Source organism: Crinia signifera, chromosome 3, assembly GCF_055691185.1.
Source record: "Crinia signifera chromosome 3, ASM5569118v1, whole genome shotgun sequence".
Lineage (NCBI taxonomy): Eukaryota > Metazoa > Chordata > Amphibia > Anura > Myobatrachidae > Crinia > Crinia signifera.
The window spans coordinates 84,688,654-84,711,604 of NC_139219.1; the positions used below are offsets into that span (position 1 = coordinate 84,688,654).

At 45.3% G+C, this 22,951-nt stretch overlaps 1 protein-coding gene across 2 annotated transcripts in view; it reads right to left on the reverse strand.

The window, feature by feature from the left end:
* Window positions 1-21,994, reverse strand: part of LOC146062532 (protein FAM13A-like) — a 54,615-nt gene extending 32,621 nt beyond the window's left edge. For both annotated transcript variants that reach the window (XM_083174647.1, XM_083174646.1), the window contains exons 1-3: window positions 21,929-21,994; window positions 20,784-20,931; window positions 16,836-17,045 (exon numbers count right to left, since the gene is read on the reverse strand). In XM_083174647.1, coding sequence (XP_083030773.1) covers window positions 16,836-17,045; window positions 20,784-20,931; window positions 21,929-21,976 — 406 coding nt within the window. In that variant the 5' untranslated portion in view covers window positions 21,977-21,994. The remainder of the gene's footprint in view (window positions 1-16,835; window positions 17,046-20,783; window positions 20,932-21,928) is intronic.
* Between the last annotated feature and the right edge of the window lie 957 nt (window positions 21,995-22,951).

A 22,951-nucleotide genomic window follows, 5' to 3' on the forward strand; every position in this document is an offset into this window, starting at 1 on the left:
CTGCTGATGACTATGTTAAAAGGCTTGTGCAGACTGGGCACTGGAAGGACATGTTGGATCATCTTATGCCTTTGTGGAAATCTAACAGCATCCACAATAAAATGACCATCGCCAGTATTTGTGCAGCCCTCCTGGCCTGTCCAGATTGTGTCACTGGACATGTTTATGATGTGGTCATTAAGGAGATGCTAAACAAGTTGATTGATATCGACACCAACATTTGCATGAAAGTACTTGAAGGCATCACAAATTCCACCAGAGGATCGCCAGACCAAGCGCGCAGATACAGAGATATATTCATAACAGCTATTCTGCAAAAAATCAAATTGCGGGACATGAAACTGCTCCCCACGCTGCTAAACACATTACTGGCAGTAGTCCGACTGAGTCATCATAAGACACAGAAGACATATGACAAAGTCCTCCCCCACATCAGAAGACTTATGGACTTTTGCCACCGTGACATCAAGCTGTATTCAACTATACTGTTTGGGGAGATAGTTGATAGATACAGTGTGTTCCCATGGAGTCCCATCAAGAGGCTGATTACAGAACAGCTCCGATCACTAATGATCCAACTTCAGAGCCAGGACATGGACGTTGTGTCTGCTGCAGTGGTTTGCATCAATCAATGCCTTCCTCACCTGGGCTGCAAGACCATGAGGCTGGAAGAGGGCAGCAACTGGCAGGACTTCAGGTACATACAGGCGATTTATCGTAAGCTGGCGAAGAAACATCTGCTTAAGCCAATGCTGCTACATGCAATAAAACATCTGGCCAGAGCTTGGGATGTTTGGCCCACAGTCAGTCATATTATTGCAATGAAGGATTATATATCCTATGAGGAGCTTACCCCAACAAACAGCAGAGACTTGTGGCGCGGACTACAGAGAGCACATCTCACAAATTTTGAAGATATACCGAAGGCCGTCAGAAAGATATCACAGGATCTTGGACAGAAGTGGAAGTTTCTATTAACAGTGAATGGCAGAAGAGGTCAATATGTGGGTCACTGGTGGCCAGATGACCCAGAAACACCACCTGATAGCCCCAACAACTAAGCCCCACCCTATATATACATATATATATATATATATATATATATATATATATATATGTATGTATATATATATATATATATATATATATATATATATATATTTAGAGATTTGCAAGTTCTGATTTACTCTAATTTACTCTGATTTCAAAGCAGGATCTTATTGGCTATCTCAAATCACATGACAGATGTTGATAGTTGATAGCCATTAAGATCCTGCTTTGAAATCGGAGTAAATCAGAGTGAATCAGAACCTGCACATCTCTAAATATATATATATACATATATATATATATATATATATATATATATATATATATATTATACATATAAAATGTATTATCTCCTTGGAAGGGCACCTTGCATAATGTAATCTGAGGGCACTATTAATAAATATCCTGTGTTATTTCATCAGTTAATCATCAGTTTTTACAGACCTTTTTATTCACTGCATTCGCGACTTTGTTATTCATCTGCATTTACCTAGATACAGTACATGTATAAATGTCCGTATTAGGGAGGTTAGGGAAACAACTGAAGTGGTAGGTGGGCTCGTATATTTGCCCCTCAAAAGTTTTAAAGGTACTCTTTACCAAGAACGGCGCCCATCGCGACCATCGAATGCACTAAAAATCGGGTGCGACGCGATGGCCGCGATTTCCCATAGGGACCAATGTTAAAAATGAGATTGGACCCGATTTTAGTGTTCAATGCCTCAATGCCCGCGATTTTTACATAGGAAACAATGTTAAATGGGCCACAGAGCCCAAATAGTCACCGTGAAGTGTGAAATGGCCCCCACAATTGTTAACGCCACCCCACGATCAACGTCAACCCGAAGCGTGGCGAGCGCAGCGAGCCGGCGAGGGGCGGCGGTACGCGTCCTCCGACCTTTTCATGTCCCACTATCCACGTCGGCGTGGAGTTGAGAATAGAATAGTGTGGCGAGCGCAGCGAGCCACCGAGGCCCGACGCGGATACCTTCACAGTTATACGCGTCCCCTCGCGGGCTTCACAGGTGTCCGTGGCGACGCGGACACCTGTGAAGCCCGCGAAGGGACGCGTTTACCTGTGAAGGTATCCGCGTCCCCTCGCGGGGCTCGCTGCGCTCGCCACGCTTCGGGCCACACTATTCTGTTCTCGACTACACGCCGACGTGGATAGTGGGGCATGAAAAGGTCAGAGGACGCGTACTGCCGCCCCTCGCGGGCTCGCTGCGCTCGCCACGCTTCGGGTTGACGTTGATCGTGGGGTGGCGTTAACAATTGTGGGGGCCATTTCAGACTTCACGGTGACTATTTGGGCTCTGTGGCCCATTTAACATTGTTTCCTATGTAAAAATCGCGGGCATTGAGGCATTTAACAGTAAAATCGCGGTCAATCACCGTTTTAACATTGATCCCTATGGGAAAATCGCGGGCATCACGTCGCACCCGTTTTTTATGTACCCGCGATGCCCGCGATTTTTTACCCCCGACGCCCGCGATTCCAATCGCAGGCGCCGTTCTAGGTAAAGAGTACCGTTTTAAAACCCTGTACACACTAGACAACAGGATTTACCGCCAATATAAAATTATATTGTGCCTAAACAATATCATCAGCGATGTCACCCGGCCTCTGCTGCTAGCATGGCTCGTTTATGATATAGTCAACATCGACCATGCAGCACAAACGTAGGGAAAGGGGAGAAGGGGTTATTAACGATGTGCGGGACCCTGCATCGTTAACTATATAGAGCATACACACTAAGCGATTTTTTTAAAGATTTCGCTACAAAAGGCCAAAATAATTGTGTGCCTGGAGACGGCTCGGAGGTAACAGGGTCCCCGGCTGCAAGCGGCAGCAGAAGGACGCTCAGACTGTGTTCACTACCAGAAAAAAAGGAGGTACACTGCGCTAGGTATTGATAGGCGTCCCTTGTGGGAAAGAGTGGGAAGGAGTTTGCTGGGTATTGAGCACAAAGTTCAAAACACTGGAGGCTGGTCTCGATCCTTGTGCATGTAGCGGTAGGTAGGTAGGTATGGCTGGGTGGCAAGTTCCCTCCTGTTTACCAACGCGTTCAAGGTGTAAACAACATTGGAACTGAAGGGTTTATATACCCATATATCTATGTTAATTGGCATCATAATTGGCACCTGTGTTAGTCCACAATTAAGTCAAGTTGTTTCAAAAATGACATATAAGTTATATTAATCGCATGAGCAGGAGAAAGAGACACAATAAATCATAATTGTCAATAAAAACAAGTATTGTGAACCGCATAAAAATCAAGTTTTGTTTGGGATTCAGAAAGGTGTCTAATTCCTATATATGGTCTATTTTCGTGACCTCCTGTACTTACTGTAAGTGTTCCCCCAACAGGAAAGAGACTGTGACATTAACTACAGGCAGCACCTTAACTAACATCAAAGGTATACTGCCTGTCTGCAGAATATTGCTCCAGAGTGTGAGAACTATAACCACTGTCTACTCTATGCTGTATAAATTGGGATCATTAGTGGAAAAAGCTTACTGACATTAAACATATATCTCTCCTGCCCCATTTAACTCTGCTGCAGAACAGTACTTTGTCTGCAGAACATTGCTCCTGAGCATGATAACTGTAACCACTATCTATGCAGTATACATTGGGATCGTCAGTGGAAAATACATACTGGCAATAACCTCTATCTTTACTGCCTTATTTAACTCTGCTGCAGACTAGCACTGTATAAAATAGCACACAGGCAGCTACACTACTTAACAGCGCTGCAGAACATTGCACCTACCAAATTGCACATAGGCGTCAATCTATACTGATAAAAATAGTTTTCACTCAGGTTGTCTGCAGAGCGCAGCATCTACTGGTTACAGCTGTAACAACTGTACTTGCAAAAATTGAGTTAGATTGTCAAGGTATAGAGGACATTTATTCAGTCTATTTAGACTAAGATAATTAATTGGTAAATTGTTAAATCGATGGTATACTACTTCATAAAACAGGGCTCTCCATTACGGATAGACCCCTAAACAGCGTATCATATAACTTATAAGTGCCCAATATGCGTATTATCACCCGCTGATAGCCGCCATTTTTGCCTATAAGTGACTATACAGTCTAAATTCATCTGTCAGGGGTACATGGCCCCATCGGCAGTGTAACGTGCATTCTGTTTTGGAGCACAATCCATATATAACATCATACCTCACTGGGCTGCCCAATACCTTCAGAACTTGGAAGCCAAGCAGTGAAGGGCCAGAATAGTATCCAGCAGTGGTGTGTGGTGGGGTGAGGCAGGTGAGGCACAGCCTTTCCTGTCATACTAACATATATGCTGGAGTTTTAAGTATATAAGTATGGCAAAAATACAAAGAATATATTTATATATAAAAATCTTATTTTTCTTATTCTAATAATTTTTAAAGTCAAAACTCTGGAATAAAAAGTCTATAGCAGGTGAGGCAGTGCCTCACCTAGCTACCTGTACTGCACATCTCTTATTAAAACTCAGCAAAACTACAGCAGTATATACTTCTGCACTTGTGTATAATGCCAGCATGTACCCCATGGCTCATAAATTGGGTGCAAATCTGGCTCTGATACTTGCCAGAGACACCTCAGCCATTTACCTCAACGCACGTCCCTGGTATCCAAGTGGGTGACCCCTGGTGAACACCGGGTATGGTATGAAGGATTTACTGTCCAAATAACAGATGCACTGACACTGTCTACTGCCTCAGCCAAAACAGCAATATACCAGCATCTGTAGAACTTTTTCAGTCCAAGGCACCCTTTGAGTCTCGGCCCTCCCTTCAGTGGCTGGGGAACGCCTGCGGTTTCTGGGGATATCCCACAAAATGCATGGTTACGGCTGCAGGGTATCAATCACCCTGCAAGAAGCCAGTGAAGGCAGACTTCGTATGTACAGCTCGCGCATGCACACAGAGTACCGTGCATGTGTGTATATATATATATATATATATATATATATATATATATAGATATATATCTATATATATCTATATATAGATATATATCTATATATAGATATATATACATACACATACTATCCCATACAAGGAAAAACGGCACTCCGGAGACGGTCAGCTTAAATCAATAACTTGTATTCAGCACGGAGAACGTTTCGGGGTATGAGCCCCTTCGTCAGCTCCAACCTACAGAAATCGATATAATTACAGTGCACACATAAATACTTACACAAGCCACCATCCGGCACCCAGGACCATAGGTGAATCTAGGGGGTGGTCCGGGGGTGCACAGGACCACCCATTAGCCCATTTTGTAGCTGAGGGATGGGGCTTTCCAACGAGCCCAGCCCCATGTCTCTAGCCTCCTGGGAACTGGAGATACTGCCAGGCAAATCTGGAATGTTTTCCCTATAGGATAACATGGGACCCGCTAATTCCGACCCCCACCCAGTTCAACGGCTGCCAGTTCCCCCTTCGGCATCACTGAAGCTCGAGGTTGATCTTAGTCAAACCCAAATCACTGGGCCTTCAATCTGATACCAGGCTAGATCCATATGAGTTAATTGATTCCAGGGATATTGAGGTTAAACCGTTTTTTTTTTTTTTCATTTCTTAAATGTAATTTCATGACTGTTTATGTTCTTTGAGGGCAGATTTCACGGGACCAAAATCATTCGAAGCCAACTCAAAAGTTCTTCAATATGATACTGGTCTCATGTAAATGGGTCAGTTGGTTCCGAAGATATAGCTGGTTGGTTAAAGGGGGGTAGGGAGAGGGGAGTGGTTGTCTCTCCCCCTCACACCAGAAAATGCAGGGACTAGGCTGGTGTATAAGGGGTCAGCCTGGGAATGTCCCTGCATGATCCTGGGACCATATTCCCGGGTAAATCCCTGCATTTTCTGTTGTGAAAGGGGTATTATTTCAAATAGCCGTGACCTGCAGTCAAGGGCGTAACTACCATAGGTGCATGGGGTGCATCTGCTATGGGGCCCAGAGCTGAGAGGGGTCCACTTTGCCTGTCAAAGCATCATGTGCTGTATACATTTTTCAGCATAAGGTAATAAATAGGGGCCCTTACAAACTTTTGCTATGGGGCCCACATGTGCAGTGCTCTGAATACAGCCGGGTAGCCCCCTGCTCTCTGCCCAGCTGTCACCCCTGCAGCTTCCGCTCCAATTCTTCTCCCTGCTTTCACCTCAGCCCGCCCCCCCTTTAATCATGTGGTGACGGCGCCCGGCGTGCTCCCCCGACGTCACGCACAACAACAGCGCGCACAATATTTTATTTCAAATGTCCACTCGGCTAGAGGGGACACCAGGAGGGGAGTGGGAGCGTGCTTTGCGCTGCGCTCTGCTCCTCTCCCCATAGAAGCAGCTGCACCGCTCTCCATCTCTCCCTGCAGCAGCAGCGAAGGCTCATATAAAAATTTACAGTAAGTGGCACTTTTGTGGGCATTGCTTAAGGGACGCTACAAGTGGCGGTACATGGGGGCATTACGCATAATGTGTGGCTTAATGTGTAAGGGGCATTACGGTGTGCAGCATCATGTTTAAGGGGCATTAAGTGTGCAGCATCATGTGTAAGGGGCATTATGTGTGCAGCATCATGTGTAAGGGGCATTATGTGTGCTGCATCATGTGTAATGGGTACTATGGTGCCATCAAGCAAGAACCCCCTAGCAATGAGCACGTAGGTAAGCAGCACTTATGTGGCAAATATGTAATGGGCATTACGGTTTGTTATATAGTATGTAATGGGCATCATGATGTGTGGCACAATGTGTAATGGGCATTATGGTGTGTGGCTTTATGTGTAATGGGTATTACGGAGTTTGCTAAAATGTGTAATGGGCATTACTGTGTATGGTCTAAAGTGTAATACCACACCCCCTTTTTGTGATGCCACGCCCCCTTCCCATGAGGCCACGCCCCCTTTTTGACGCTCGGGTGCGCCACGCACAGGTCCCCCTTCTCATAGGTCTAGATCTGGGACCACCCATTACCATAATTCTAGATTCGCCTATGTGCACAACATATTAACCAAAGAAGGCTTTAATATTACATTCTATAGCTTTCATATTGTATTAAGGCTGCTTATACTGTATACGATCTAACATTTATGAAAACTGCTGAAACTCTACCACTCAAAATAAAAAAAAAAGTCTGATGAGTTTATTAAACATTTTACTGATATAAAAAGCAATGTGCAGCCTTGTGGAGGTTAGAGAGCCGCCCATCCATCCAGTCACTGAATTGCATCAGGACGCCTATCACTGCAATAAAGGATTCCTAATTTAGGTGCGTTTTCTTATATGTGCTGCAAACCTGAACTGTGTTCTGTTAGTTTGTGATTGAGCATAAACATGTGTTCTAACCAGTGCTGGTAAAATAGATGCTCCAATCAGCACGTTCCATTAACATCACATAGTATAAGGCAGACTGTAAGGGGGCAGGGGCCCCAACCCAGCCCAGTGCCACTCAGCAGGCTATTGTGATGTCACAATGGCATACTGCCCTATATACAGGCCGGCTAGTCAGTGGCTAGTCATTTGTGGTGATATTTTGAACCACAGCGCTACTCTCTGAGTATTTAGTGACTATATTGTTGCATTACAACTGGTAAGTCTATCTTACCCATATTTTAAACACACAAAGAACTTACCCATCGGGTCACCCTTCGGGGAATTTACCCAAAAGATGGAGAATGATCTTCAGCTGCTTAAGATCTTCTATTCCCGACTGCTAAGGGAAAGTTTGCCTGAGATCATTGACAAGATGGCATCTGAAAAACTGATCTCCACCATCGATCAGCTAAGTGACGCCCTGCGTTACAAGAACCTGTCCAGTTATGAGACACACATAATCTTGGACTTTTTCTGCCAGATTTTGGAAACAAGGAAGGACACAGCCCAGCTGTTTACAGAACATACAGTGCCCATCGTCATAAGCACCATGCTGGAGGCTGACCAGACAGGCAGAGATGATACTTGGATTACAGCAAGTAAGGTCCTCTACCATTTAGCCAATAATTACACGCTGATTACCATCTGGGAAGTGCAGACCTGTATACAGAAGTCCTCATGCTTCCCTCCAAATTCAGCACTTACCACACTGGCCGCTATACTATCATATACAAGCGTGCCGCTCGGATTCCTGGGTTATATGTTGCCGAAGATATCCACGTTCATGGAATCTGCAACTGATCTCCGCACCCAGAGAATTTTGGCTATAATAATTCACAATGCTGCACTGACCATGGACTGTATTGCTGTGTTAGAACCAGGAGTAAAGGAACAATTCACCAGAGCCTGTGTCCTACTGAACACCTGGGAAACACAAAGCAGGAATAACCCTTATTATCAGGATATAATACTGGCCACCATAGTCCAATTAGAGTATATGCTGAAGAACCCATGCAGTACATCTATGGGTACAGAGAAAGGAGGACCACCACTTCTTCCTTATGGACCAGGCAAAATCCATCCGCCAGCTCTTACTGACGCACAATGCCAGTCTGCTGATGACTATGTTAAAAGGCTTGTGCAGACTGGGCACTGGAAGGACATGTTGGATCATCTTATGCCTTTGTGGAAATCTAACAGCATCCACAATAAAATGACCATTGCCAGTATTTGTGCAGCCCTCCTGGCCTGTCCAGATTGTGTCACTGGACATGTTTATGATGTGGTCATTAAGGAGATGCTAAACAAGTTGATTGATATCGACACCAACATTTGCATGAAAGTACTTGAAGGCATCACAAATTCCACCAGAGGATCGCCAGACCAAGCGCGCAGATACAGAGATATATTCATAACAGCTATTCTGCAAAAAATCAAATTGCGGGACATGAAACTGCTCCCCACGCTGCTAAACACATTACTGGCAGTAGTCCGACTGAGTCATCATAAGACACAGAAGACATATGACAAAGTCCTCCCCCACATCAGAAGACTTATGGACTTTTGCCACCGTGACATCAAGCTGTATTCAACTATACTGTTTGGGGAGATAGTTGACAGATACAGTGTGTTCCCATGGAGTCCCATCAAGAGGCTGATTACAGAACAGCTCCGATCACTAATGATCCAACTTCAGAGCCAGGACATGGACGTTGTGTCTGCTGCAGTGGTTTGCATCAATCAATGCCTTCCTCACCTGGGCTGCAAGACCATGAGGCTGGAAGAGGGCAGCAACTGGCAGGACTTCAGGTACATACAGGCGATTTATCGTAAGCTGGCGAAGAAACATCTGCTTAAGCCAATGCTGCTACATGCAATAAAACATCTGGCCAGAGCTTGGGATGTTTGGCCCACAGTCAGTCATATTATTGCAATGAAGGATTATATATCCTATGAGGAGCTTACCCCAACAAACAGCAGAGACTTGTGGCGCGGACTACAGAGAGCACATCTCACAAATTTTGAAGATATACCGAAGGCCGTCAGAAAGATATCACAGGATCTTGGACAGAAGTGGAAGTTTCTATTAACAGTGAACGGCAGAAGAGGTCAATATGTGGGTCACTGGTGGCCAGATGACCCAGAAACACCACCTGATAGCCCCAACAACTAAGCCCCACCCTATATATACATATATATATATATATATATATATATATATATATATATTTAGAGATTTGCAAGTTCTGATTTACTCTAATTTACTCTGATTTCAAAGCAGGATCTTATTGGCTATCTCAAATCACATGACAGATGTTGATAGTTGATAGCCATTAAGATCCTGCTTTGAAATCGGAGTAAATCAGAGTGAATCAGAACCTGCACATCTCTAAATATATATATATATATATATATATATATATACATATATATATATATATATATATATATATATATATATATATATATATATATATATATATATCATGTATTATCTCCTTGGAAGGGCACCTTGCATAATGTAATCTGAGGGCACTATTAATAAATATCCTGTGTTATTTCATCAGTTAATCATCAGTTTTTACAGACCTTTTTATTCACTGCATTCGCGACTTTGTTATTCATCTGCATTTACCTAGATACAGTACATGTATAAATGTCCGTATTAGGGAGGTTAGGGAAACAACTGAAGTGGTAGGTGGGCTCGTATATTTGCCCCTCAAAAGTTTTAAAGGTACTCTTTACCTAGAACGGCGCCCATCGCGACCATCGCGACCATCGAATGCACTAAAAATCGGGTGCGACGCGATGCCCGCGATTTCCCATAGGGACCAATGTTAAAAATGAGATTGGACCCGATTTTAGTGTTCAATGCCTCAATGCCCGCGATTTTTACATAGGAAACAATGTTAAATGGGCCACAGAGCCCAAATAGTCACCGTGAAGTGTGAAATGGCCCCCACAATTGTTAAAGCCACCCCACGATCAACGTCAACCCGAAGCGTGGCGAGCGCAGCGAGCCCGCGAGGGGCGGCGGTACGCGTCCTCCGACCTTTTCATGCCCCACTATCCACGTCGGCGTGGAGTTGAGAATAGAATAGTGTGGCGAGCGCAGCGAGCCACCGAGGCCCGAAGCGTGGCGAGCGCAGCGAGCCCCGCGAGGGGATGCGGATACCTTCACAGTTATACGCGTCCCCTCGCGGGCTTCACAGGTGTCCGTGGCGACGCTGCGCTTGCAACACTATTCTATTCTCAACTCCACGCCGACGTGGATAGTGGGGCATGAAAAGGTCGGAGGACGCGTACCGCCGCCCCTCGCGGGCTCGCTGCGCTCGCCACGCTTCGGGTTGACGTTGATCGTGGGGTGGCGTTAACAATTGTGGGGGCCATTTCAGACTTCACGGTGTCTATTTGGGCTCTGTGGCCCATTTAACATTGTTTCCTATGTAAAAATCGCGGGCATTGAGGCATTTAACAGTAAAATCGCGGTCAATCACCGTTTTAACATTGATCCCTATGGGAAAATCGCGGGCATCGCGTCGCACCCGTTTTTTATGTACCCGCGATGCCCGCGATTTTTTACCCCCGACGCCCGCGATTCCAATCGCGGGCTCCGTTCTAGGTAAAGAGTACCGTTTTAAAACCCTGTACACACTAGACAACAGGCTTTACCGCCAATATAAAATTATATTGTGCCTAAACAATATCATCAGCGATGTCACCCGGCCCCTGCTGCTAGCATGGCTCGTTTATGATATAGTCAACATCGACCATGCAGCACAAACGTAGGGAAAGGGGAGAAGGGGTTATTAACGATGTGCGGGACCCTGCATCGTTAACTATATAGAGCATACACACTAAGCGATTTTTTTAAAGATTTCGCTACAAAAGGCCAAAATAATTGTGTGCCTGGAGACGGCTCGGAGGTAACAGGGTCCCCAGCTGCAAGCGGCAGCAGAAGGACGCTCAGACTGTGTTCACTACCAGAAAAAAAGGAGGTACACTGCGCTAGGTATTGATAGGCGTCCCTTGTGGGAAAGAGTGGGAAGGAGTTTGCTGGGTATTGAGCACAAAGTTCAAAACACTGGAGGCTGGTCTCGATCCTTGTGCATGTAGCGGTAGGTAGGTAGGTATGGCTGGGTGGCAAGTTCCCTCCTGTTCACCAACGCGTTCAAGGTGTAAACAACATTGGAACTGAAGGGTTTATATACCCATATATCTATGTTAATTGGCATCATAATTGGCACCTGTGTTAGTCCACAATTAAGTCAAGTTGTTTCAAAAATGACATATAAGTTATATTAATCGCATGAGCAGGAGAAAGAGACACAATAAATCATAATTGTCAATAAAAACAAGTATTGTGAACCGCATAAAAATCAAGTTTTGTTTGGGATTCAGAAAGGTGTCTAATTCCTATATATGGTCTATTTTCGTGACCTCCTGTACTTACTGTAAGTGTTCCCCCAACAGGAAAGAGACTGTGACATTAACTACAGGCAGCACCTTAACTAACATCAAAGGTATACTGCCTGTCTGCAGAATATTGCTCCAGAGTGTGAGAACTATAACCACTGTCTACTCTATGCTGTATAAATTGGGATCATTAGTGGAAAAAGCTTACTGACATTAAACATATATCTCTCCTGCCCCATTTAACTCTGCTGCAGAACAGTACTTTGTCTGCAGAACATTGCTCCTGAGCATGATAACTGTAACCACTATCTATGCAGTATACATTGGGATCGTCAGTGGAAAATACATACTGGCAATAACCTCTATCTTTACTGCCTTATTTAACTCTGCTGCAGACTAGCACTGTATAAAATAGCACACAGGCAGCTACACTACTCAACAGCGCTGCAGAACATTGCACCTACCAAATTGCACATAGGCGGCAATCTATCTGAGGTGTTTTTACCAGCCTCTGGATTCCACACAAAATTGCCTTTTAACCGTGGACTTTGCATTTGATACCTCCCTTTACAACGGCGGACACCGTGCACAGTTCTGCCAAGGACATCTGCTACTACCATCTCCAGCACACATGTGCTCTTCAATTACTGTGCACGGAAGCGGTTTCATCCATTTCCACCAGTGATACCCCAGGCGGTGGTCTGCTGAAAAGCACTCCAGTGGTGACTCCTGCTCATCTCCCTATTTGGGTAATATTCCACCAGTGAGCTACAGCGACTATTACATCCTCCAGCGGCAAAATCAACTATTCCGCATACATCGTGAGGACTCTCTCCACCTACCTGGGACCTGGTCAATTGTGTGGTAATATATACCCAATCACTACCAACAGTGTTTTCTTCCCCATCGATTTTTGCACAAATCCATTGAGGCTTGGTCATCTTTTATACCTTAATTCCAATTTACTTTTATTTCCCCCCCTATACTGTTTTATTGTTATGTAATATTGTGTATTTTATTGTGTATTTTATGTGAGTAAAAATTATTTGTACCTTTTCCAATCATCTGGTTTAATTATTCATAGCGCTGCTCGACTTGCCTTGTGCTTGTCTCCCTTTCTTGTCTTTTTAGTGGGGAGTGACTACCCCCACCTTTGAGCAGCAGCTTACTTTGAAGCAACAGCTCGTGTCAAAGCGCCTGTATATTCCCTAGGGAATTACCATAGGCGGCAATCTATACTGATAAAAATAGTTTTCACTCAGGTTGTCTGCAGAGCGCAGCATCTACTGGTTACAGCTGTAACAACTGTACTTGCAAAAATTGAGTTAGATTGTCAAGGTATAGAGGACATTTATTCAGTCTATTTAGACTAAGATAATTAATTGGTAAATTGTTAAATCGATGGTATACTACTTCATAAAACAGGGCTCTCCATTACGGATAGACCCCTAAACAGCGTATCATATAACTTATAAGTGCCCAATATGCGTATCATCACCCGCTGATAGCCGCCATTTTTGCCTATAAGTGACTATACAGTCTAAATTCATCTGTCAGGGGTACATGGCCCCATCGGCAGTGTAACGTGCATTCTGTTTTGGAGCACAATCCATATATAACATCATACCTCACTGGGCTGCCCAATACCTTCAGAACTTGGAAGCCAAGCAGTGAAGGGCCAGGATAGTATCCAGCAGTGGTGTGTGGTGGGGTGAGGCAGGTGAGGCACAGCCTTTCCTGTCATACTAACATATATGCTGGAGTTTTAAGTATATAAGTATGGCAAAAATACAAAGAATATATTTACATATAAAAATCTTATTTTTCTTATTCTAATAATTTTTATAGTCAAAACTCTGGAATAAAAAGTCTATAGCAGGTGAGGCAGTGTCTCACCTAGTTACCTGTACAGCACATCTCTTGTGTATAATGCCAGCATGTACCCCATGGCTCATAAATTGGGTGCAAATCTGGCTCTGATACTTGCCAGAGACACCTCAGCCATTTACCTCAACGCACGTCCCTGGTATCCAAGTGGGTGACCCCTGGTGAACACCGGGTATGGTATGAAGGATTTACTGTCCAAATAACAGATGCACTGACACTGTCTACTGCCTCAGCCAAAACAGCAATATACCAGCATCTGTAGAACTTTTTCAGTCCAAGGCACCCTTTGAGTCTCGGCCCTCCCTTCAGTGGCTGGGGAACGCCTGCGGTTTCTGGGGATATCCCACAAAATGCATGGTTACGGCTGCAGGGTATCAATCACCCTGCAAGAAGCCAGTGAAGGCAGACTTCGTATGTACAGCTCGCGCATGCACACAGAGTACCGTGCATGTGTGTATATATATATATATATATATATATATATATATATATATATATATATATATATATATATATATATATATATAGATATATATCTATATATATCTATATATAGATATATATCTATATATAAATATATATACATACACATACTATCCCATACAAGGAAAAACGGCACTCCGGAGACGGTCAGCTTAAATCAATAACTTGTATTCAGCACGGAGAACGTTTCGGGGTATGAGCCCCTTCGTCAGCTCCAACCTACAGCAATCGATATAATTACAGTGCACACATAAATACTTACACAAGCCACCATCCGGCACCCAGGACCATAGGTGAATCTAGGGGGTGGTCCGGGGGTGCACAGGACCACCCATTAGCCCATTTTGTAGCTGAGGGATGGGGCTTTCCAACGAGCCCAGCCCCATGTCTCTAGCCCCCTGGGAACTGGAGATACTGCCAGGCAAATCTGGAATGTTTTCCCTATAGGATAACATGGGACCCGCTAATTCCGACCCCCACCCAGTTCAACGGCTGCCAGTTCCCCCTTCGGCATCACTGAAGCTCGAGGTTGATCTTAGTCAAACCCAAATCACTGGGCCTTCAATCTGATATCAGGCTGGATCCATATGAGTTAATTGATTCCAGGGATATTGAGGTTAAACCGGTTTTTTTTTTTTTCATTTCTTAAATGTAATTTCATGACTGTTTATGTTCTTTGAGGGCAGATTTCACGGGACCAAAATCATTCGAAGCCAACTCAAAAGTTCTTCAATATGATACTGGTCTCATGTAAATGGGTCAGTTGGTTCCGAAGATATAGCTGGTTGGTTAAAGGGGGGTAGGGAGAGGGGAGTGGTTGTCTCTCCCCCTCACACCAGAAAATGCAGGGACTAGGCTGGTGTATAAGGGGTCAGCCTGGGAATGTCCCTGCATGATCCTGGGACCATATTCCCGGGTAAATCCCTGCATTTTCTGTTGTGAAAGGGGTATTATTTCAAATAGCCGTGACCTGCAGTCAAGGGCGTAACTACCATAGGTGCATGGGGTGCATCTGCTATGGGGCCCAGAGCTGAGAGGGGCCCACTTTGCCTGTCAAAACATCATGTGCTGTATACATTTTTCAGCATAAGGTAATAAATAGGGGCCCTTACAAACTTTTGCTATGGGGCCCACATGTATCTAGTTACGTCACTGCCTGCAGTGCTCTGAATACAGCCGGGCAGCCCCCTGCTCTCTGCCCAGCTGTCACCCCTGCAGCTTCCGCTCCAATTCTTCTCCCTGCTTTCACCTCAGCCCGCCCCCCCCTTTAATCATGTGGTGACGGCGCCCGGCGTGCTCCCCCGACGTCACGCACAACAACAGCGCGCACAATATTTTATTTCAAATGTCCTCTCGGCTAGAGGGGACACCAGGAGGGGAGTGGGAGCGTGCTTTGCGCTGCGCTCTGCTCCTCTCCCCATAGAAGCAGCTGCACCGCTCTCCATCTCTCCCTGCAGCAGCAGCGAAGGCTCATTTAAAAATTTACAGTAAGTGGCACTTTTGTGGGCATTGCTTAAGGGACGCTACAAGTGGCGGTACATGGGGGCATTACACATAATGTGTGGCTTAATGTGTAAGGGGCATTAAGTGTGCAGCATCATGTGTAAGGGGCATTATGTGTGCAGCATCATGTGTAAGGGGCATTATGTGTGCTGCATCATGTGTAATGGGTACTATGGTGCCATCAAGCAAGAACCCCCTAGCAATGAGCACGTAGGTAAGCAGCACTTATGTGGCAAATATGTAATGGGCATTACGGTTTGTTATATAGTATGTAATGGGTATAATGATGTGTGGCACAATGTGTAATGGGCATTATGGTGTGTGGCCTTATGTGTAATTGGCATTATGATGTGTGGCTTTATGTGTAATGGGTATTACGGAGTTTGCTAAAATGTGTAATGGGCATTACTGTGTATGGTCTAAAGTGTAATACCACACCCCTTTTCATGAGGCCACACCCCCTTTTTGACGCGCGGGTGCGCCGCGCAAAGGTCCCCCTTCTCATAGGTCTAGATCTGGGACCACCCATTACCATAATTCTAGATTCGCCTATGGTGAACACCTATAGATGGAGCCATCCTCATCCAGCCCTTTAATAGGATTAAGTGAGTAATGGGATAACTCTGCTAATCCCCTATTCTATTGTTCTATGTATTGTATTGTATTGCAGCTGAGCTGAGCTTGGCTCGGTATGGCTCACCATGGCTATCCAAAGACGGCTAGATGAGACTGGCACCATCTGTAGGCCAGTGTACTCACCATAGGAGTTCGCACAGCGGGTCTGCACATGCGTATTTTCATCGGTACACACGCTGAGACCCGCTAGATCGGTTCTCGGACCAAACTAGAATTTTACAGTGTAAACCCGAATCACCTCATAAGTCATCTCCTGAGACAATACCTAATAGTTCCTCAGTGTCCACTGCTTTCTTTAGACTGAAAATCTGAGCTTCTGATGACATAGTTGCTGGCGATAGATTCTATGAATGTCAATTGTGCCAGCGGCCCTAGTGACGCATAATTATAAGGGCACCCTACCCCAGCCCAGCCCACCACTGCATACAACTTTTCCACAAGATTCTTAATTTGCTGTATAATATGTTACAAAGTGCACTCACCCTGGTAAGCCTTAGTAAGTTTGGACATTACTTCGGTAGTGATCAGCCCATCCGGAATTTCCCTGAGGAACAGCTTCAGAAGACTGGCAGCCGCGTGGACATTTCCCTGCTCAGACAGAGTCACTGGCTCACACCTGTCATAGCTCTCCCGCAGATCACGAACCAGTCTGGCATTTCCGTTGACTCTGAAAATGCCCTCACAGCGTATCCCTGAGAGCATACAACATATAAACTTCTTATAGAGTAAAGTATAAAGATTAACACTTGTACTTTCTATGGGGTATATGTAGTAGGCTGTGAGTTCTGGGATGAAATGTAAATTTAAAGCACTATAATGTAAAAGGCAAAAATAGGTTGGTTTTGCTTTTTACATTGTTGCTGCTTTAATACTACAACTGTGATCAGGTCGCGTCAGAGAACTCACAACCTGTTACATTTACTATTACTCTATGTGCTTTATTATTCATATTTTCAGGAAGGTGTGTAAGATGACTGTAGTTATAAGACCCCTACTAACACATACAACACAAGAATACACCAACAACACAGACAGCATTACATTTGTGTATACATCCACTCGCATGCGCCCGCATGGTTACTTACCATCAAAGGATTTTTCCTCTGCACGCAGCTGAAAGGAGCACAGGACTCACTTTTTCGGCTGCATGGTTTTCTCTAAATTGGGGACGGACGCTGGCATCATGTGACGTCAGCTACCTGCTCCAAGCAGGCAAGGGAACAACTACATTCGGCTGGGCACTGCCAGCGTTTCTATGGCTGTGCCCACATTTTTGTGGGCACACCCAGGAAATGATGGGGATTTCACCATGGCGCACACCCCTCCTGTCAGAGTGCGAGTGCCTTGGAAAGGGCGAAATTTGCAGACAGCATCCGCAGCCGGGCCCTGCACATGCACATTACCGAAAATGCATATATTAATGACAAAATTGAGTAAATAAAAAGTGTGACCGCTGCAGGGGTACAGGATGCCAACTGCAGGTGGAACAGTCACCCTTCTTGTGATTGCTGCAGTAGTACAGGATGCCAACTGCAGGTGGAACAGTCACCCTTCTTGTGATTGCTGCAGTAGTACAGGATGCCAACTGCAGGTGGAGCAGTCACCCTTCTTGTGATTGCTGCAGTAGTACAGGATGCCAACTGCAGGTGGAACAGTCAACCTTCTTGTGATCGCTGCAGTGGTACAGAATGCCAATTGCAGGAGGAGCAGTCACCCTTCTTGTGATTGCTGCAGTAGTACAGGATGCCAACTGCAGGTGGAACAGTCACCCTTCTTGTGATCGCTGCAGTGGTACAGAATGCCAATTGCAGGAGGAGCAGTCACCCTTCTTGTGATTGCTGCAGTAGTACAGGATGCCAACTGCAGGTGGAACAGTCACCCTTCTTGTGATCGCTGCAGTGGTACAGAATGCCAATTGCAGGTGGAGCAGTCACCCTTCTTGTGATTGCTGCAGTAGTACAGAATGCCAACTGCAGGTGGAACAGTCAACCTTCTTGTGATCGCTGCAGTGGTACAGAATGCCAATTGCAGGAGGAGCAGTCACCCTTCTTGTGATTGCTGCAGTAGTACAGGATGCCAACTGCAGGTGGAACAGTCACCCTTCTTGTGATCGCTGCAGTGGTACAGAATGCCAACTGCAGGTGGAGCAGTCACCCTTCTTGTGATTGCTGCAGTAGTACAGGATGCCAACTGCAGGTGGAGCAGTCACCCTTCTTGTGATCGCTGCAGCGGTACAGAATGCCAATTGCAGGTGGAGCAGTCACCCTTCTTGTGATCGCTGCAGCAGTACAGGATGCCAACTGCAGGTGGAGCAGTCACCCTTCTTGTGATCGCTGCAGCAGTACAGGATGCCAACTGCAGGTGGAGCAGCCACCCTTCTTTTGATCGCTGCGGCAGTACAGGACGCCAACTGCAGGTGGAGCAGTCACCCTTCTTTTGATCGCTGCGGCAGTACAGGACGCCAACTGCAGGTGGAGCAGTCACATTTCTTGTGAGTAATAACTTGGTGACCGCTGTAGCAGCATTGCATCTCCACAGACAGCGACAATTGATATTTGGATTCATTTGGAAAACATACACGCTTGTACATCGGGATATATTAAAACTACTTCTGGGTCTCCATCAGCAGTGCACCCCCAAAGGGGCTCTTCCACCAATGTTTGGTGATTTCATCTGTCACACCAGAACGGACTGCTTGGACAAATGCTGGCCACACATCAGACCAACTTTCCAACTATCCAACTAGTTGGTTGGATGGCATAAAAATCTGGTACTGGATAGGAGCAAATGTAATTTGTAATTAAGTCATTTGTTTCCCAAATCGGAAAAATGGACCACAACTGTCACTTTGACAATGTACTGTAGTTGGACCTATTTGATTTAAACAATTTCACTGAATGTTTTTGTCCATTCTCCTGAGTTTGTGAGCAAATTGCTTATTGGCATTTTCCCCCATATTTTCAGTCCAACCAACCAACTAGTTGGATGGTTGGAGGAAAGTTGGTCTGATGTGTGGCCAGCATAAGAGCCAGGGGGCTGTCTGATTAAAACTTTAATAAATAGATTAAACATACTAAGCATAATTTGGGGAGTTAGAGCATTCCACTAAAAACATAACATTGGACTTTTTAATTAAAACATGAAACCAATGTTATGTTTTTAGTGGAATGCTCTAACTCCTGCTTATTATTGCATTTAAGTGTATTGTTTTTATTGTAATGTGATTTGTATTGACTAAATAGAACAGATTCACCTCAGTACGCTTTCTTAATTGATTGTAAAAACTGGGTGCTGGATAATACCCTGACACTGTAATGACCGACTCCGTCTTTTTCACAACACATATCATGTATACATTGCAATCTGGTAAACCCCAATTGAGTACTTTCCTGATATCAGATATTAATACAATACCTAACTTTCTGCAGGCAACCACATATTCAAGTATATTAGAGTTCCAACTTATAAGGACGTTCCTTATTAATGACAGTTACTGAACACACAAATAAAACTCAAAGACACCTATATTTTAATAGTAGTTTATTACTATGTATATTATACGGCTGATATTCCTCTAAGTAGACGTTTTTTTATAAATATACAAGAAAAAGGTACATTTTAATAATTCTCTTTTCATCTTTGTGCACCATACAAGAGACAATTGTGTGTGTGTGTGTGTGTGTGTGTGTGTAATGCATTGTCTTTGGTTGCACCCCCACATCAGTAATATATCAATTGGGGCCCCAATAAAAGTACTACTGGTGCAGAATTCCCAATTCCCCTTTCCCCTGTCTTTTGATCCATGGGAACCAGCCAGCACATATTGGACCTTAGTCTGATCCATTCGGATCCAATGTTGCGCATCTGCACATGTTCAGGTGCGTTTCACCCACGGCAAACATTCGGAGTGGGTGGGGTGTCGGAGAAGGGCGGGGGGGGGCAACCCCATCAACATATGGGAACACCCAGCGTTTCATGGGCGTTCCCATGAGAACACTGAGCGTTCTTAGGCTGAGGCTGTGATGTACTGTACATGCGGGGGGCAGGCAGCTGACATCACCGGATGTTAGCTGCCTGTCCTTACACAGGGCGCCCGCAGTTTAGTGACACTATATAGGTGTCTCTGAACTGCAAGCGCTGGAGAAATGGGTGATTATGTAATCATTTGCAGCAGTGCGGGGGGTCCTGCGTGCAAGGGGGGAGGGGGAGGGGGAGGCCAGCACTGCGGGCGGCGGGTGGCTTCTGATGGACTTGCAAGGCAGCAAAATTCACAGCCTTGCGAGTCAATCAGAATAATGTCCACTATACGTACATACATAATAACATGTATGTCTATATGTAGTAAGCAGTTCCCCCTGCACTATATGGTCAGTGCTGATTATAGGTAAGTAATACAAACATCCTATACATAATAGCTAAGAGAAGCTCACCCTCACTGCGCAGGTACTCTGTCACACTCCTCACCACTGCTGGCACACCACACACCACCAGGCCTGCTTCATGCAAATCACTGAGGGGGACGCCAAACACCTGTCCTTTGCCAGGCTGCAGATACTTCGGCCTTGCAGTTTTGCTTGGCTATAAGGGGCAGAAGAAGAAAGAGACATCATGAGCTGTTCAAGATGTTTGTAGATGCAATAAAACAAAACAGGGCAGTGGGACTAGCAGTAGCTTTACCCTTGTAGCTTATAATTTATTGTCACCATTAATATGTTTGTGGTAATATATCAGTGAGCTAATGTGATTGAAATAAGATCCTTTCAGCTTTCTCATAGTACCTTACCTGAATTATATTTCACATATTGTCAGTGTAATTCTCTTTGGATATACCAAGAAATCACACCCTGGGCTACATAGGAGAGGCATCATGGGCATGGACAGTTAGTGACAGTTAGGTGTGAGGAGAAGGGGCAGGAGGCAGCTGCTGGCAGGAGAAGCCACACACGGCAGCCCCTACCCCTATCCCAGCACACACTACCAAATATCCCCTACTAGCAGTTGGAGAATTTTGGCAGCCTCACCATTTGCAAATACATCTGGAAGGACAGACCAGGAACAGAGCATTTTGTACCTGGTGGACGGATCATATTGTAGGGTATGTATAGGGGTATGTATAGGGGGATGGCTCCTCCTGGGGAGGAGCATAAATAAACATCCATTGTTTGTGAATGAGGGATGTCTGTGCCCATGTTACTATGATACCTGTATGTACTGCACCACCCCCAAACCTCCAATGTATCCCTACATGAGCTGGACACCTCTTGCCCAATGCCAAGAAATAACCAGGACTAAGGGGATGCACTTCACCCACCCATGGATCCAGAATTCTATTATATAGTGATAGGGAACTACTTTTAAACATTATAGATTATAATGTATGTTCAATACAAGTAAAAATACTAAGATAAATATGTGCATATGGAGAAGATCAGTACAATATACCTATCTCCCAATATTTGGGCCTTCAAAACTAGGACAAAACACCGCCCAATCAGCCCAGAAACACCCACATTTGTTTGAGCTCCACCCATTTGGTGATCCAAAGTACAACCAATAAATATAACAGCGCACTTACCTTTTCCCTCTGCCCTGGCAGGCACTGTTTGCTGCATATGCAGCCCATAAGTGCATTTGATCTGCAGATCTGTCTGGTTGGAATAAAAACATGGTTATGGATGAGACCAAATGACAGTTGACCATTTGCTTGGAAATGCTGGAAAACTGACAAACTGTCACTCATCCACATGGCCGGCGACAGGGGGGGTCAAGGGGGACATGTGTAACGGGCCCCGGCGATCTGAAGGGCCCCAGGGCCCGTCTGTGTCACCCCCGTTGCTACGCGGCACGAGCAAGCACCAGCGGCAGCGGGTTCCGTGGTGGGTGCCGGCGCACTGACATTACTAATGGCTGGCTGTCACTGCGGCTGACCTGAGCAGCGCTGGTGATTCTTTCCTCTCAGGCAGTAATAATCGCTTGAGATCAGCCTGAGAGGAGATGCTCCCCAGCATCTCCTCTCAGGCTGATCTCACGCGATTATTACTGCCTGAGAGGAGAGAATCACAATTTTGAAAGGGACCCCCGCCAATCTGCAGTGCTGCCTGCGCTCTCTCTCCACTGCGCGCTGATTGAGAGAGGCTGAGCTGCTGCTGCTACCTGAGCCCTTCATGCAAGCCTCCTGGCTTGCATGCTGTCAGCAAGCTCCGCCTCCTCCTTGCAAGTTGCAACGAACTTGCTCCTACTGCTAACTGCTCTCTGTCTACACCAGTCCCAGCAAGGCAGACAGAAGCTCCGCCTCCCAGACCAGGAGGAGGCAGTTACTTGCAGAGGAGTATGGGGCTCTCTGGGGACATGTGTGTTCCGGGCCACCCTCCTCCAAGGTACCATGCTTGATAAAAAAAGAAAACAACAGATGGAGTTGACAGTGTCCCAGCAGGGGGCGGGGCTTCCCACCACCGAGTACAGCCAAAACTGCTGCACTCTGACATGGCTGAACGGAGGGCTGGAGCTGCCAGTGCCACAAATCTGTAAGGTACTATATATGTACTGTATGTATTGGCATAACTATGTACTGTGTGTGTCTGTGCATGTATGTGTCAGC